We start from the raw sequence: 15,172 nt of genomic DNA, 5'->3' as shown, positions 1-15,172 counted from the left end.
GGGAATCCAACAGCCATGAATAATATACAGCTGTCCTCTGATCGTCAGTTCTACTACTGACTTATTAGAACTTGTATTTTAGATGCTATTTAAATATACAGCATAGGTACCCCTTGGAGAGCCATATGAAAGACCCTGTCTCATTAACTGACCTTTCCAGAGTATAGGATTAACAAGGAAGCTTGACTCTCACCAAGATAGAGCTGTACCTTTCCACACTGTCAACGGCTGAGGGCAATTGCCTGTGATCAGCAGGGAATGTGCATGTCTGCACTGCCACAGGCCTGCCAATCAGTTCCCCACTCTTTCAAAAACCCGAGTTTCGGGGGAGAGCAGGACTGTAGTCAAGTTCACCCAGAACAATAATGTGGGAGCAAAACAATCCCCCATTCTCCTATGATATGGTTATTCAGAGCTTATGCATAATGCATTACCAGCCAGTGCAACCTCAGATTCTTTCCACCCACTGCTGTTTCCTTAGCTCTGCTTCTTCTAATTACTGCTGGGAATGCACACAAAAAAAAGTAAATGTGTAGTTTTCCTGAAGAATCCCGTGCTTTGCTGTGCACAGGTCTTATCTTCCAGCACTTTTATTTTTCAATCAGTTTGGCTTAGTTACTACTGCTTAAGCATATTAAGCTGCTTTACTCATTTAATATTAAAAGGATTTGAGGGTGAGTTTTCTATATATATAGTCATGTTTAGTGTGCATTGTTGGCATTTTTCTTTAATTGTTCACTTTAAGAAACAAAAAGCCTTTGTAACCCCTTATTAAAAAAAGGCCAAGAGATCCCAGCAGTTCTGAAGTCCACCATTCTCCGGAGTTTCCCACAGAGGCCCTGGGCACCCTGCAGGATGGGGCACAGGTGAGGAAGCAGCAAGGTGCCCACATTCACTAACATAAAGCTAAACTAGTAGCAATATCTTGCCAGCAGCTCACTTAGCAAAGGGGTTCTAAGCCCCAGCAATGGATGTGTGAATTTCTTGATGTCGTTACATCACCATCGGGCAGTGAATTCAAGCAATCTTCTCTTACAATTGTCTCTTTGAAAAGTACATAAAAAGAAACTCCAAGGAATTACCACCGAGCACGAGGTGCTTCAGTTTATCTGTTCAGAGACCAAAACAAATGATGTTTACACTCTGAAATAGGACAACTGGCCCGTCACGCCAAAAGGTCTGTCTTGTATATTGATCCATATTCCTTCATCCAGAATGAGAACAGCAATTGCCCTGAACATCTCCCAGCTGAAACAGCTGATAGATACAATAATTACAGTCAAGAATGCCAGTTCAGTTGCCAGATCACATTTCTTGCTGGTATTTCAGTTTTAAATAGGCATCTAAGCCCATGCCTCAACCAATCTCCTAATTCTGAAACCTCTTTTCTGCCCTTTTGGTTTCTACTTCTTCCATGACAGAACTATCCAAAGGGAGTATAGAGTTTCTCTAACAAAGAGTAATTCACTTGGTAAGCCAGGGAAGAAATCTGACCTCCTCACCACAATCAACAATAATCGAGCCATTAGGACTCTCTGAAAGTTACTAATCATCCCCTTTACCCTTTTGATCAGATAGCGGTTTAAAACTTACCCCTCCTTCCAGGGGACTTGCTATCCACCCCAGCTCTCCCTGAACTGATCTGGAATCCAGCAAGGTAACTGCAGAAAGGTACAAATAAAATAGATTAAATTCCAACTGCCAAAAGGCAATATGAAAATAAATCGTTTACCTGAGCGTTTCCATATGTGTGGAGCACGATCGCATCCACCTTCAACTTGAAATGAGATGTTATTTCCGACTGCGCCAATACCTTACATAATTCGAAACTCAGTTTTAGATCTAAGGAATCGCACGCTCATTCCTCCGCGCGTTAAAGCCGCACAGAGGGCGCGGAGGTAACAGCGAACCCGCCGGCGTATCTGGCAGGCGGCACCGCAGGGCGCTCCCGCTTCACCGGCTGCCCAGGCAGGCAGCGCTCCGCAGCGCTGGGTACGCGGTGTGTCCCGCTGGCTGCTGCCGCCGCAGCCGCACGTTAGCGATGAGTAGAAAACTGCTACTTATCGGGAGTCTCCCGGTCCCGGCCGGGAGCGGGGCCGGGCACCGAGACACCTCGCGGAGGACTCCCCGACGGGACCGGCGCTTCCCGCCCGCCCGGCTGCACCGCGGGACGGCCGCGGGCTCCCCCCGCCGAACCGTCCCACGGGACGGGCTTCAGCACGGCCCCGGGGAACGGCGCGGAGCCGCCGAGAGCTCCCGGGAGAACCGGTTTAATGAGCCGTCCTCCCGGCCCAGGGACGCCCCGGCGCCGCTGGCGGGAGCGCTGCAGCCCCGCGGGTCGGCCCGAGCGACGGGACCGGCAGCAGCGCAGGGGGACGCGCGGGGAAGGCGGGGGCCGCTCCGCCCCGCGACACCTGTGCTGCCGCTGCGGGCGGCCCCCCAGAGCGCCACTCGGGCCGGGCAGCGGCTGCCGGACGCCCAGGAAACGGCCGGGGCAGCGCGGTCCCGGCGCCGAGAGGAGAAGCGGCTGCCGAGGGGAGAAGCGGTAAGGCACCGCCGCGCGCCCGCGGACACCGAACTTTTCCCCCGGCGCCCCGTCAAGGGAGCGCGGAGCCCGACCGCGGGACGAGCGCGGCGCCTCACCTTCGTTGGCGGGATAGACCCGGGAGCCGGTGACGGCCCCGCAGACACCGACGAGGAGCGGGAGGAGGGCGCAGAACGGGACCCCGGCCATGCCGCCGCCGCTCCGGCCGCTCTATCCCAGTGGAATAACTGCCTACATGGGGCGCGCGGCGGGCGATAGACATTGCCAAGGGGGCGGGGCGCCGCCTGCCCGTCATACACCTCCGCCAATCGCCGCTCGCCCCGCGCCGTGCGCCCCGCCCCTGCCGCCCGGCGGCGCGGAGCTGGGCCGGCGCGGCGGCTCGCGGTGGGGGGCTAGAGGGTCCGCGGGGCCTCGGGCTAGCACACCATAGCGAGCGGCCGCGGTCCCGCCTGGAGGAGGACGCTCCTAGGGGGGTCTTCAACATCAATAGCGTCCGAACACACAAAAAATAACAGAAAAGGAAAAAGAGAAAAAGTAAAAAAAAAAAAAAAAAAAAAGCGGCTTAGGAGCAGCCCTCCCGCTCTCCCCCGGTGCCGCGGAGCGGCGGGAGAAGCCGCAGGCGCGCCCGCAGACGGACCTTCCCCGCACCGAGCCCGGGCGGCCCCAGACCCCGGGAGCCTCCCGCCGCCCCGGCGCGCGCCACCGTTGAGCAACAGCGCCACCTGGCGGGGGCCACGCGCCCCTCGGTGCCCGGGTGTGGGAGGTGCTGCGCTGCGCGGCCGCGGGCACCGCCGGGCAGTGACTTTGCCACCAGCGCTGTGGGAGAAGCGGCAGCTCAGCCCGACCCGCAGCAGCTCCCGGCGAAGCTTCCTCGGCCACAGCGGCAGAGGACGAGCCCCCCGTTTCCTACCAAGGTGCAAATCGTTAATGCTTTTATGCACAAGGGCAGCGGCCGGGGGGTGGTTTAGAAAAAAGCCACGGTTCGGAGTGACTCCCTCCGAACTCTGAGACCCATAAGGACGCTCATGCACACAGCCCTATTCCACACCTATAAACGGAACACATACAAAGGAACATCCCCACGATTCAAAGCAGCTGTGCCCCGAATAGCACCATCGTTGGCTGATGTCTTTAAAGCAGCGCAAAGGATGTTAATTTTGACAAGAAGCATGAGGTTACATCCTTGCTTTGCTTTGAACGCTTTCACTATGAGACTTAACGGAACAAACAAACGAAACACCCTACATGCATATTTACAATAAATCCATAGTTTTCTAAAAGTCCGCTAAGCCTTCGATGCGTCAGGCAGTGTCAGCGTGGCAAACACCGTCCTTAAACAGCCGGTATTAACAAAGCTACCCCCAGGCCTGCCTGTCAGCGACCGCCTCCCAAAGCAGCCCGGAGGGAGCCGGGGAGTGACCGAGCTCCGGCGAGACACTTGCCGCCGCCCCCCAAACGCTGCCGGGCCGTTCGGCAACGATGCGGGAAACACCTGCGTTGCTTTGGCTTCGAAAAGCTTCACAAACGCCAGTTCGTGAGGCGCCTCCTGCTCCCGGGCACTGAAACCTCCTGTGGTTTTCAGCGGAGACACTTGGTGGTGGCGCTGCCTCAGTTTCCCCCAGCTGAGCAGGGCGGTAATAAACTCATTCACCTGTGGCTGCAGCTCCTTCTGTTCTTGCACCTGGGCACGCTGTCCCCTCGGCTGGGGACAAAAGCCTGCGGCAGCAAACCCGGCAGCGGTGCGTGTGCCCGGGCAGCTGCAGCATCACTCCCCGCGCAGGACACAAATCCTGCCCGGCCGCTGCATCCCAACAACAGCCCAGCTGCAGAGAATCACACCCAAACTCTCTCTAGAGTTTTCTTCTGCCTGGGGTAAAACGAATTTTTGCCATATTAACTTCAGTTTAAATGCAGAACCCCTGTAGAAGCCCGATTTTAAAAAGTATATTTTGAAAATATTTTAAAGTTTGACTATTAGTTTCATGCAACAGGAAAATGCCTCTCGTGAATCGGTTGTTTTCTCTTTAAATCACTCTACTTTTTCCAAAATTCAACTATCTGTAAACCATCATACTGACAAATACAGTTTTACTAGTACTTCTTTGCTTCAAAATATAGAGTATCTTTCACCTGTTTTAATTTTAGGTCAAGATCTAGACAGGATATCTTTTTTTTGTTTGTTTGTAAAATAGCTTTAAAAGGTTTATTAACACAACATTTACAATGAGGTTTCTGTAGTCTGAGGCTCAAATTGTTTTCCTTTGCCTCGAATATATATTTTGGAGCACCCACTGGCAGAACCTTGGAGATTACTCTGCAAAGATAGCTGGTGTATTTTTCTCTTTCTGTTGAAAATAAATCTTCTAAGCGGCTGCTTGGATAATGGGAGTTATAAAACAGCGTAGCACAGTCAATGCAACTGTTAAAACTTGTACTTCCTGACTTTAACTATCTACAAGAATCCTTGGCCTAATGAGGAGGAAGAAAAGGATTAGTTCCTTTTTTATTATTTACACAAAAATACAGGTAGTCCTCAATTAAAGAAATCTGAGTGTTCTTGTTTTCACATCTTTGATGTATCTGACAGATATACTGTAATTCAGGACAAACTTCATGGGAAAAGTGGAGCATCAAAATATCTTGGGTTTTAACTGAAGTTATTTTTGTCTCAATGCCAGAAAAGTCACTTATTAAAAAAAATAAATACTTTGAAACCTTCAAAATATTTTTATTATATTAATGCAATTTTAATTTGTTAAAAAAATCACATAAAATAAACACACACTGTCAAAAGGGCCTGCAAATGTCATAAACTAAAATGTTCACAATTCTACCAAATCCACAACATTTTTGCTTCAATAAAGCGTTTTTTTAAGAAGTCTTGCCAAAATAATCACAATTTTCTTACTTTGTGTCATTTCAACGGGTCATAAAAGCCCAGCTTGGTTTTAACAGATGTCATCGATACTTGGACTAAATTCTTTTCTCAGCTTCAGCAAGGGACTCCACGTTACAACAAAGTACCTGACATCAAAAATTATTCCTTGAAATTTTGTTACAGCTGTTGGATTTGTTACATTTTTCTTAACTGCCTATTAACTGAGCAGCCTGCGCTGCTGCCAACCTGCCGGCTTATATTATTGTAACTCACTATCAGGAGCGATTCAGCTTTGATGGAAAATAATCATGTTTGCAGCATAATCAAGTTTACACCATTTAAATGGTCAATTTAATACAACTCAAAAAAACACTGGCAGTGTCTCTTATATTTGTCTCAGATCTTGTATTTGTCTCAGCTCCTTAGTGAAACTATATTCACTTGCAGCACACACTGCAATAATTATGACAATGTGTTAAACGTTTGATCCTGTCTGTTTCATAGAGGTCAACCCCAGATGAATTATTTAGGGAGCTGTTTATAGGACTCAAATGGTATAGACAAACAGGTACATGAACACACAAACACAGAATTTTTGAGAAACTGTAAATCATCTTGAAATGTAACAACTGAAAGACTGTTGTATTTTCCACTAATTTACAGTTTAGTTTCCTCTTATTTTAAAACTCCAAGGAAATACATCAATATCCAAATATTTGAGCATTGGTACACATGATTTGTCTTGGATGCATTTCTGGTGGTAATATAATTTATAAAGGAGCATTCTGAACAGATATTAAGTGTCTCTTACAGAAACAAACACTTATATACATATATATGTATATGCTTTACATTTTCTAGAATCATAAACACAACATTCATAAGCTGAGTATATTATAGCCCCCAAAAGGGCTGTGATTTTGGATGAACATTCTATTCTATTTTTACTTTATCTTTTCATTCTCCATTTTTCTATGTCCACCTACTCGTGCTCGTCCATCTCCCCAGAAGCTTTTTGCTGTCAGTCAAGTGACAACATCAGTAAGAAGCTCTGTGTGCTCATGGGCCTCCTGAGGCCCAGCACTACATTTAGATGGAAGAAGGAAAAAAAAAAGGCAAGCAGGGGGGAGGATGCACAAGCTCTTCCTTTAGTATGTAATTCCACAGCCTGCAGGAAAAAATTCACCCAGCTCCTCTGAAAAGCCTTTTCGCACAGAAATGTAATCCTGCTTACTCCACTCCCACACAACTTCCACACTACTCAGCTATTTGCAAATGAGTGTAAAATAACCCCAGGAAGTTTAACACACACACACACGCACACACACACACACATACACACACAGACCCTCATTGTCCAAGGGAATAATGCCCCAAAGGTTCACCTTATCAGGCCTGGCACCAGAGACTGACTGCTGCTCCCTCCCAGTGCAAGTGCTCAGATGTGCCTGGCCTTTCCCTCCCTGGATTCACTGATTCTTGATGGACCTGTGAGTATTAAACATTTACCAATAAATTACTTGACAAAATTCATTGTTAGCTATTTGAGAGTAACAGATTTTTATCTGATATGAGTAAGATTTCATTCCTTAGCTCACATTTACATTAGCTGAAGTTGTGGTCTGCACTACAAATACCTAGAGTGGGCAAACATCTACATGAAGGTAATAAGCATTTCTATAAACGTCATCCTGGCAGAATGATTCTGTTTCAGCTGGGATTAGCAGGAGTTTTGCTGCTGACCTCAATAAGAAAAGGATCAAGTTTATAGCTCATTTTCAAATCCACTCTGCAAAAAAATGAGCTTCAGGTACTGCAGGTTATTTACACTTTGTTTTCTTCATCATGATCATCATCACAGCAGTCTCCTGTTTATTACCACCTCGATGCTGATTACAGGACCTGTGACTGTGTCTTTATTCAGACAAGGTGCATGTGGTGGCTTGACAACATACAGACAGGCAGATGCATAGATTTTTTGCCTTTTCTAACCAACAGTGCTAAGGAAACTAGATAATCATAAGTGAAATGTAGCCGGATTTTAATGACAACTAAATGACAAGTAGTACCTTTTATTACATTGCTCCTGACAACATAGCTCAAATCTCATAGTTAGTCTAAAATTTATAATATGCTATTATCAAGTCCCAGAAAGGAAATCCTATCACCAAAACTATTTACAAAGCTAGGAGTGTTTACAGTGCAGTTTCTGCTTCCTCAAATAAACAAACATTGAAAGGCACTAGCAAAAGGTAAAATCTGAAAAGCTGTACAGACAGAGCAAAGAAAGGAGAAATAAATGCACCAGGATTTCAAACCAGGTGTTACCGCTTTTCACCCAACAAGCAGATCCAATGTAATAAATACCAGTGCCCACCTCTGCAATGTAGGTGTGAGCTGAGCTCATTGTGGCTCTCCGCTGCCTCCAGAGCAGGAGCAAGCAGCAACCTGCAGGGTTTTTCATGTAAAAGTGTGACCAATAAACCAGTGCAAATAACTGTATAGGGCTGCAGGTTGTTTGTAGTGCTAGCACAGATGCTTGGCAACCCAGGGAGGAATGTGCCAGCCTATGCTTCACTGAAAGGTTATTTAAAGCTGTGGAGGTTAACAGACACCTTAATTATTACAAACTGCTTTCGAATATCATTGGCTTTGTACTGCCATTCCTCAGCAGCTGTGCATCTTACTCATCCACTGTCATTTGGGAGTGGCATCAGCTCCCAGAAAGCAGCAGTTTGTGGGATGAAGATGTAGGACCGGCCCGCGGGAGGGTGGCTGATGGGCAGCGGGGCAGCTGCGGCCGAGCGGGGCACCCAGTCCCCTTGGAGCGGCTGCCAGAGCCAGCCCGGGACCCGCGGAACGGGCGGCAGCGAGCGTCCCACCGCCAGCAGCCACGGGGAACCCGGCTGCAGCCATTCAGAGCAACCTCCGTACAACTGGGAGGGTGTAAGCACAGAGAATTGCAAAATGCATCCAGATTTCTTTAAAAACACACACCCATTTTTCAGCAGTGGGGAAAAGCAAAATATTTAGACAGACAGACTTATTTTTCTGCTTTTAAGAATACGGTCACAGTTTAAAATTTCTGAATTAAATTCTGGTCTATACTAAGGTAAAGATGAATTTTAGTACCAGCTGAGCTACTGAGCTGTAATAAGTCAGCAAAATTTGGCCCTTCATGTGAAACAGAATAAATCTAAAATTAATATAAGTGGAAAAAATATTTCCCAGATTCGTTTTCATAGCGAAATTTTAGGTTTTCTGCCATAATTTACTGCAGGTTGTTTTGTTTTTTTTTTTTGTTTTGTTTGTTTAGTTTTTAGGTTTTGTTGTTGTTGTTTTTTAATTTAAGATACAGCATTACTTTTATTACACCATTAAATGCTCAGTATAAATAAAGATAACTTTTGTGAAAAGTCTCTGAATTGTCTTCTTGGTAAAATAATCACAAGAACAGTGTCAGAGCTCTAATTCACTTTTATTCTGTGTGTTCAGAGATAGCGATCTTTTCAGAGGTTATTTATGCAATGATGGTACCAATCAAACTGCACCAGAGACAGGTTCCCTACAGAGCACTGAAGATTTCTGGCACTTCTAATAGAGTGTAAATCCTAATTAACTCAGATTAAACCATCCTATCTTAGATAGTCCACCCATTGTTATGAACAAAATGTTTGCAGCCATATAGAAGAAAACTATTTGTGTTTAAAGTAAGAAGCAAAACCAGCCTCTCATTTTTTAGCAGTAGGGCAGAGGAAGCCTCTTTGTCTTGATCATTAAATTAAAAATCCTTGCTTTTTGTTCTAAAAAAGTAGAAAGCTTTTGTGCATTTTTCCTGTGCATGCAGACATGACTGATACATTCACAGGACAGGAGAAATATTAAAACTGGTAATTTAAATCTGGGAGAAGGGCTCTGCTCCAGGTTCTGCACAGCCTTGCTTAGGGACTCTAAGCAGCCACTGCAGCAAAACCTTTGAAATTGGGTGTAGATGATTACCTTAAATGCCCACCTTCAAACAGCAATGTTAAATAAATATCAAATTGGAGAGATCTGTAGGCATCCCATGCCTATTGCTCCATTTTTGCAAAGAATATGGAGATGTACAGTTTCATTCGGTAACATCTATAAGGCACTGTGGGACTTGATGTCTATAGACTGGCCAGCTTTAAAGTAATAACGATGAGGTCACCTCAGAATCTGAAGCATTGCCTGTGTTTCTCTGTCCTGATTTCAGAGAAGCTATAGATACCAAGAACAGCTGCTTATTATCTAATAAATTATTTGTCCTACTTCAGGGGAACAACTAGCTGGGGAAAGTGAGCATATGCATACCTGTGTTTTCTAGCTCAGTATTTGAACTGATTTTATAGCAGAATATTGCAAATTCTGGATTAGCTTCGTCTAAGCAAAACAGTAGGCACAGAAATGAAAACCTGTAAGAAGGACAATGGAAAAAGAGCCACCACTTTTATGTCACAAAAATGGCAGCTGTTGCTTTCCTCAGGACTGTCGCTGGCCATGTAAGTGTTCAGAGAATAGGTATAAGGGTTCATTGTGCCAGGCAACACTGCCACTGTATTTCCTTGTTCTTTCTTATTTATACCCATCTGCTGGGTCTTTTCATGTACTGAGAGATTCTTATATCCCTTCTAGCACAACCAGATCTCAAATCCACTCCCAGGGATCAGAGCATCACTGTAGCACTAGAACAAAAGATGTGGGCAGGTCTGTACCTGCATCCTGTGTTATACAGGCATGAACCTCATATTAAGATTTTTTTTTTTAAACTAGTGACGTATAAATTACCTACTTTTATTTCATACAGTGATGGCAGCAACAAAAAATTTTTCTTTGGTTGCATCCACTCTTTGTCAAATCCCATTCTCCTTTAAGTTTTCCTTTAGCAATAACCATCTCATTCCTTTCACGGAAGTCAGCCTCGTACCTTGGATATATTTTCTTGTACACAGGTCCATAACAGCAGTAAAGAGCAGGAACACATCTCTCTGAATTCTACCTTAAGGCAAGGTTTCCATTAGAAATGACTCATTGGTATTGCTTTACTGAGACAGTCAATTGTAAGACTTTCCTAACATGTATGCAGCTGATATTTCCAACAGCATTTATTTCCCAAACATTTCCTCTTGCAGTATCCTGAGGTAAATAGCAAAAATATTACATTCGGGGAGAATCGTGCAACCACTACAGCTTTTATAGGCACAAAAATGCCACCTTACCCTGCCCATCACCATTACTAATCTTTATTCACGTTACCGCACTGGCCACAGTTTCTAATGCAGACTAAAATTAGTAATGTAATACTTGCTTACCCTACTCAAACAATGGGTTCAGTTCTAGAGAAGAGTGTGACTATTTACCTTGACTCATTGCAATCCCTTGGCCCCCATTTTAAGGGCTTGCACAGTACCAGGAAAACAGAAAAGAGCCATTTGTAGTGTGCTGGAAACAAAAGGAAAGGATTACTGGTCATTTTTTTGTCCACTCCCTTCTGCACAAAGGGAGCATGCATAGTAAATTTTATGTTTTTTCTTCCCTTGATTACTATCTGAAACGTTCATCAAAATATATCTTTGGGAGAGATGAAAGTAAAAGACAATGTAGATTTGTTTGAATTTTCCCCACCATTCCAAAACATCCAAAAATGCCAGCAAGACACTCAAATAAAGAGCTGTAAAAGTAAAACAGATTTCCAGTGGTGACATCTGTTAGTATAAGGGTTGTTCAAACATCTCTGGAGTTTTCCAAAGAAATGCCAGGATGGCTTCCTACCAAAAGTCAGCTCAGTCTAATATCCTCCTTGGCTAAATCTACATACAAACTGTATTTCTATATTTTGTTGGCACTAAGAAACCCACATACTTGTCTTGACATGGAAATAAAAAGAGATTCACAGGGAATTTAAAAACGTGTATACTGGAGAACCAGTTTAAACTGACCTTGGGATTAGAGAAATACATTTTTATGAAGGTTAACACAATTGTCAGTGCACAGTAGAGTAAAAAATACACTTCTGCTGAAAGCAACTTTATCATTTAGCAGAAGACAGTTTCAATTTAAGAGGATACCAGTGTCTATAAAGGAACAATTTCTGTCTGTTTTGGATAAAATGATTTGTTTTACCTATGAACTCAAACACACGTGCAGCATGTACAAAACCTGAATAAACGTGCTGCTAGGCACATAGATGAAAGAAAACCCCAGAAGGACTCACCAGAAACTGTGCTGTAAACAGAAACAGAGGCCATAAAGCTACTCCAAAGTTGTTCCCAGCCACATCATTCTCCATTTTGCTCATACCTCTCAGGTGGCCTTTGCAGACCACCAACAAATTCAGCCTCGTAGAGAGCATTATATACAAGTCATGGGTATTATTCCATTTGTATTAGTTTAAAAAGCCACCTCACACCAGTGGAATTGCACCAGTAATGACGTGAGATTTAACACCAGCAGCCCCACGCCCCACATGGAAATACTGTGATGGTTTCATTAGGCTGGGAATTTCCTAGACCCCATAAACCAATGAATAAACTTCAACTGAGGATTGCAACAATATTTCTAGCATTGAGAATGAGTCTATTAGAACCTGACATTTCCAAAGCTTAAGCACAGTTACCAAGAAACCTAGTTAGTTAGAGATTTACCAATACATCAATGAAATTAAATAAAAGAAGACAGCATTTACCCTGATTCCGACACGTGGTGTTTGTGAATGATAATGATTTTTTCCCCTTTAATTAAAATTCACTTTAAAGTGTCCTGTAAATAAAACATTGCTTAAAATCCAGCATCTCCTTAAGAGTCTATCACTCACATGAAGCTTTCAGAAACAATCATTGCAACTTAAAAGGCACTACAGGATATTTAGACTAGAGTTATCTCACAACATGTTAGCTGGCTGCTTTGTTATTTGAGCTCTAAATGTTAAACACGTGGAAGCAACATAAAAGGATCTTCCCTGTAAAACACATTTTCCAAATTCTCTCTATCTGTTATTTAGAACCCCATAAAGATCTGTGTGTGTCTACCCATCTGCAGCCACATTTATTTTTACATGTTTTTGAGTGCATATCTCTCAGTGTCATAAGGTCTTCATAAATAAATCAACCTACTTAGATCTGCATGCTTTGAATAACAAGTCAGCCACCAAACCAGCAGATGGATACATTTTTAATTAGGTAAGCAGTCAATGCCTTTTGGTTTGAAAACTCTCTTGTTTCTCTTAAAAAGACGGAGAGTAACCAAATTAAATCCAAAATTGCAGTGGGACAACATAGTGGTTTTAATCTGCATGTAGCTGCAAATCAGCTTAGAGCCCAGCCTGTGTGACAACTTGAACGAACACAATATTTTATATCAAGCAAACCTCAAAGTGAAATATTTAAGGATCTTGTAAGAATACGTTGTAAACAATATGTATTTTTCAATAACACATGTGGTTACTTATGCAGTCTTCTCACTTGAGCAAGACTCTCTGATCTTAATTCATTTACTGTGTTGCCTTTGCAATCTCTCAAGCAAAATATTTTTAAGCAGCAACTTTTAATTTACATAATCAGACATACTTTCCTGTATAACATGGAAGAAACTCAGAATTAACAACATCTTGTACTGCTTAAATAATCCATGAAAAGAAACTTTAGCAGTTCCAATTAACTTCTTCCCACAAAAAGGTTTTCAGTTTGGGACTTAGAACAAAGTTTAGCCTGACAGATACGTGTCTTATCCGTACCAAGCTTTCCACTCTTCTCTGAACTTCCCCAGCTCCAAAAAGTCCAGGTAAGTACTTCAGATCACCCCAGCCCTGGGAGGAAGGCTGGTCCGTGTCAGGGAGCCCCAGAGGAGACCTCCATCTGCCGAGGACTTCCAGGGCACCTTGCTGCCCACAGGGAATGGGTGACCCTGGAGCCAGCTCTGCCATGGTCCCTGCCTCGCCTCTCCTTGATGCGTTTTCCCTTCTGGCACCAAAACAAGACCTTTTGTGCCCATTTAATTCTTCTTCCTGAAGGAGTTTGAAAGTTTTCCTGTGGTTTCCAAAGGGGTGTCCTCTCACTCTTCTGAACTAATGAAACAATTCGGATGGCCGCAGCAGCCGTTGCTGACCATCACGTCTCTTCCCCAGCTGGTGCGATGGGCTGTGGCTTCGTGAGGTGAGGGGACGCATGGCGGCAGCTCCGACTGCCCAAGAATGCTGGCACTCCCGCTCCAAAACAGAGGAATGCCCACGAGGTAGCATTATCTAACAGAAAATTAAGATTATCCCAGTGTGACCAAGTAGTCCAGAAGTCCTTTGAATAAAAAGGCTGCTCTGGCATTCGGTGAGCCATGGCCTCTCTAGGGGCAATTGCTTGCCTTCTGCTCAGCTGAAGCTACCAGTGCACCACACCTGGTGTGCATGTTGTCCCCAGTTTGCAGCTTTTCCACACACGATGCCCCAAAATTGACAAAAGAATTTGAATGCCCAATATGAGGGTCTTTTGTCGCTACTGAGGTGACAAAATAATTTTTTTTTTGTAACCTTATTCAGTTTTATGGTCACAAAAAATAAATTCACAGAGTAGAGAAAAACTCCAGACATAAAATCTGATACTTAAACAAAATAACTTTAAAATAAATGAACCAGGTTTAATCCTTGATGTCACTTCCTTGGATTTCATGATACAACACCTGAGGTGAATTTTTTCCATTTTACTTCAGCAGGCTCTTTTTCCTACATATGCTTATGGTAAAATAATAACCAAGTTTTCCACATGTTAAATAATAAAATTTAGTTCTATCATTTCTTGCTATTCCTTTATAGTTGTTTTCAGTTGACTAAATGAAAAATACTATATCTCTAGAGCTGACTGGAAAAGAAATAAAGGTCTGACTCTCATCTCTCTTTTATGGGGTTTGTGCTGATGTAATTGTATGGATTTCAAGGAAATTGCTTCAGATTTGTGCCATTAGTTAGATCAGAATGTAGATGTCCGTGCACCCTGAAAATACCCAGCTCTGCTAAAAGGTTCAGGACTACTCTCAGAGTTTTACATCCTGAAGTCTAATTGCACTGTGTAAAATAACATTTATTAAAGATCAGATATGAAGCATAAAGATGGCAATTATTTGAAACTTTAGGATATAATATTTGCCCACTGGTCTACATGGGCCATTATGCTTAAAAATGTAGTAGTACAGGAAATAAAATTTCTCTTACGTGTAGTAAGACTTTATATCCTTATTTGAAATGAAAATACTGTAACATGGGTAATATTAGTAGGGCACGCTAAAGCCAACTTGTATTGTTTAGAAATTCTTTCTAGCTGATAGTTACTGTCCTGTGCTACAATTTTCCTCGTGCCTGGTTTGAGATATGTGTTGTAGCTTGCAGTTGAGAGGGAAGGAAAACGCTGTAATTTTGCAGTTGCCGCTGATGAGAATTCACCCACTCATTTAAAAAAAGCAGAAAATTACAGTGCACTGTATACAATACCCTAGTGCACCCCAAGACTCTGCTCCTATGTACACCAGCAGTGCTGAAGAGCTGGAGTGCAGGTCTCAGAGCTCTGCAGACTGGAAGGCAGGGGAAGGGGACAGGGACACTGTGCCCATTGGCAGTTCAGGGTGTGTGACGGCTGAAAACATCCTTGTTTTATTTCGGCTCTAGGTTGGCAGACTACAGCTCAGTTTGACAAGATGAAGGATAACGTAGCTTGATCCATTTGCATTCAGGCATTTCTATACTGGGG

At 43.8% G+C, this 15,172-nt stretch overlaps 1 protein-coding gene across 1 annotated transcript in view; it reads right to left on the bottom strand.

Moving 5' to 3' along the window:
* Positions 1–2,764, bottom strand: part of EPHA4 (EPH receptor A4) — a 103,196-nt gene extending 100,432 nt beyond the window's left edge. The window contains exons 1-2 of the mRNA XM_082056596.1: positions 2,644–2,764; positions 1,594–1,661 (exon numbers count right to left, since the gene is read on the bottom strand). Coding sequence (XP_081912722.1) covers positions 1,594–1,661; positions 2,644–2,734 — 159 coding nt within the window. The 5' untranslated portion in view covers positions 2,735–2,764. The remainder of the gene's footprint in view (positions 1–1,593; positions 1,662–2,643) is intronic.
* Positions 2,765–15,172: the final 12,408 nt, after the last annotated feature.

This window comes from Streptopelia decaocto, assembly GCF_964273445.1.
Source record: "Streptopelia decaocto genome assembly, chromosome: 6".
Classification (NCBI taxonomy): domain Eukaryota; kingdom Metazoa; phylum Chordata; class Aves; order Columbiformes; family Columbidae; genus Streptopelia; species Streptopelia decaocto.
The sequence above is the reverse complement of the archived record's forward strand: the minus strand, read 5'-3'. Positions and strand labels throughout refer to the sequence as shown.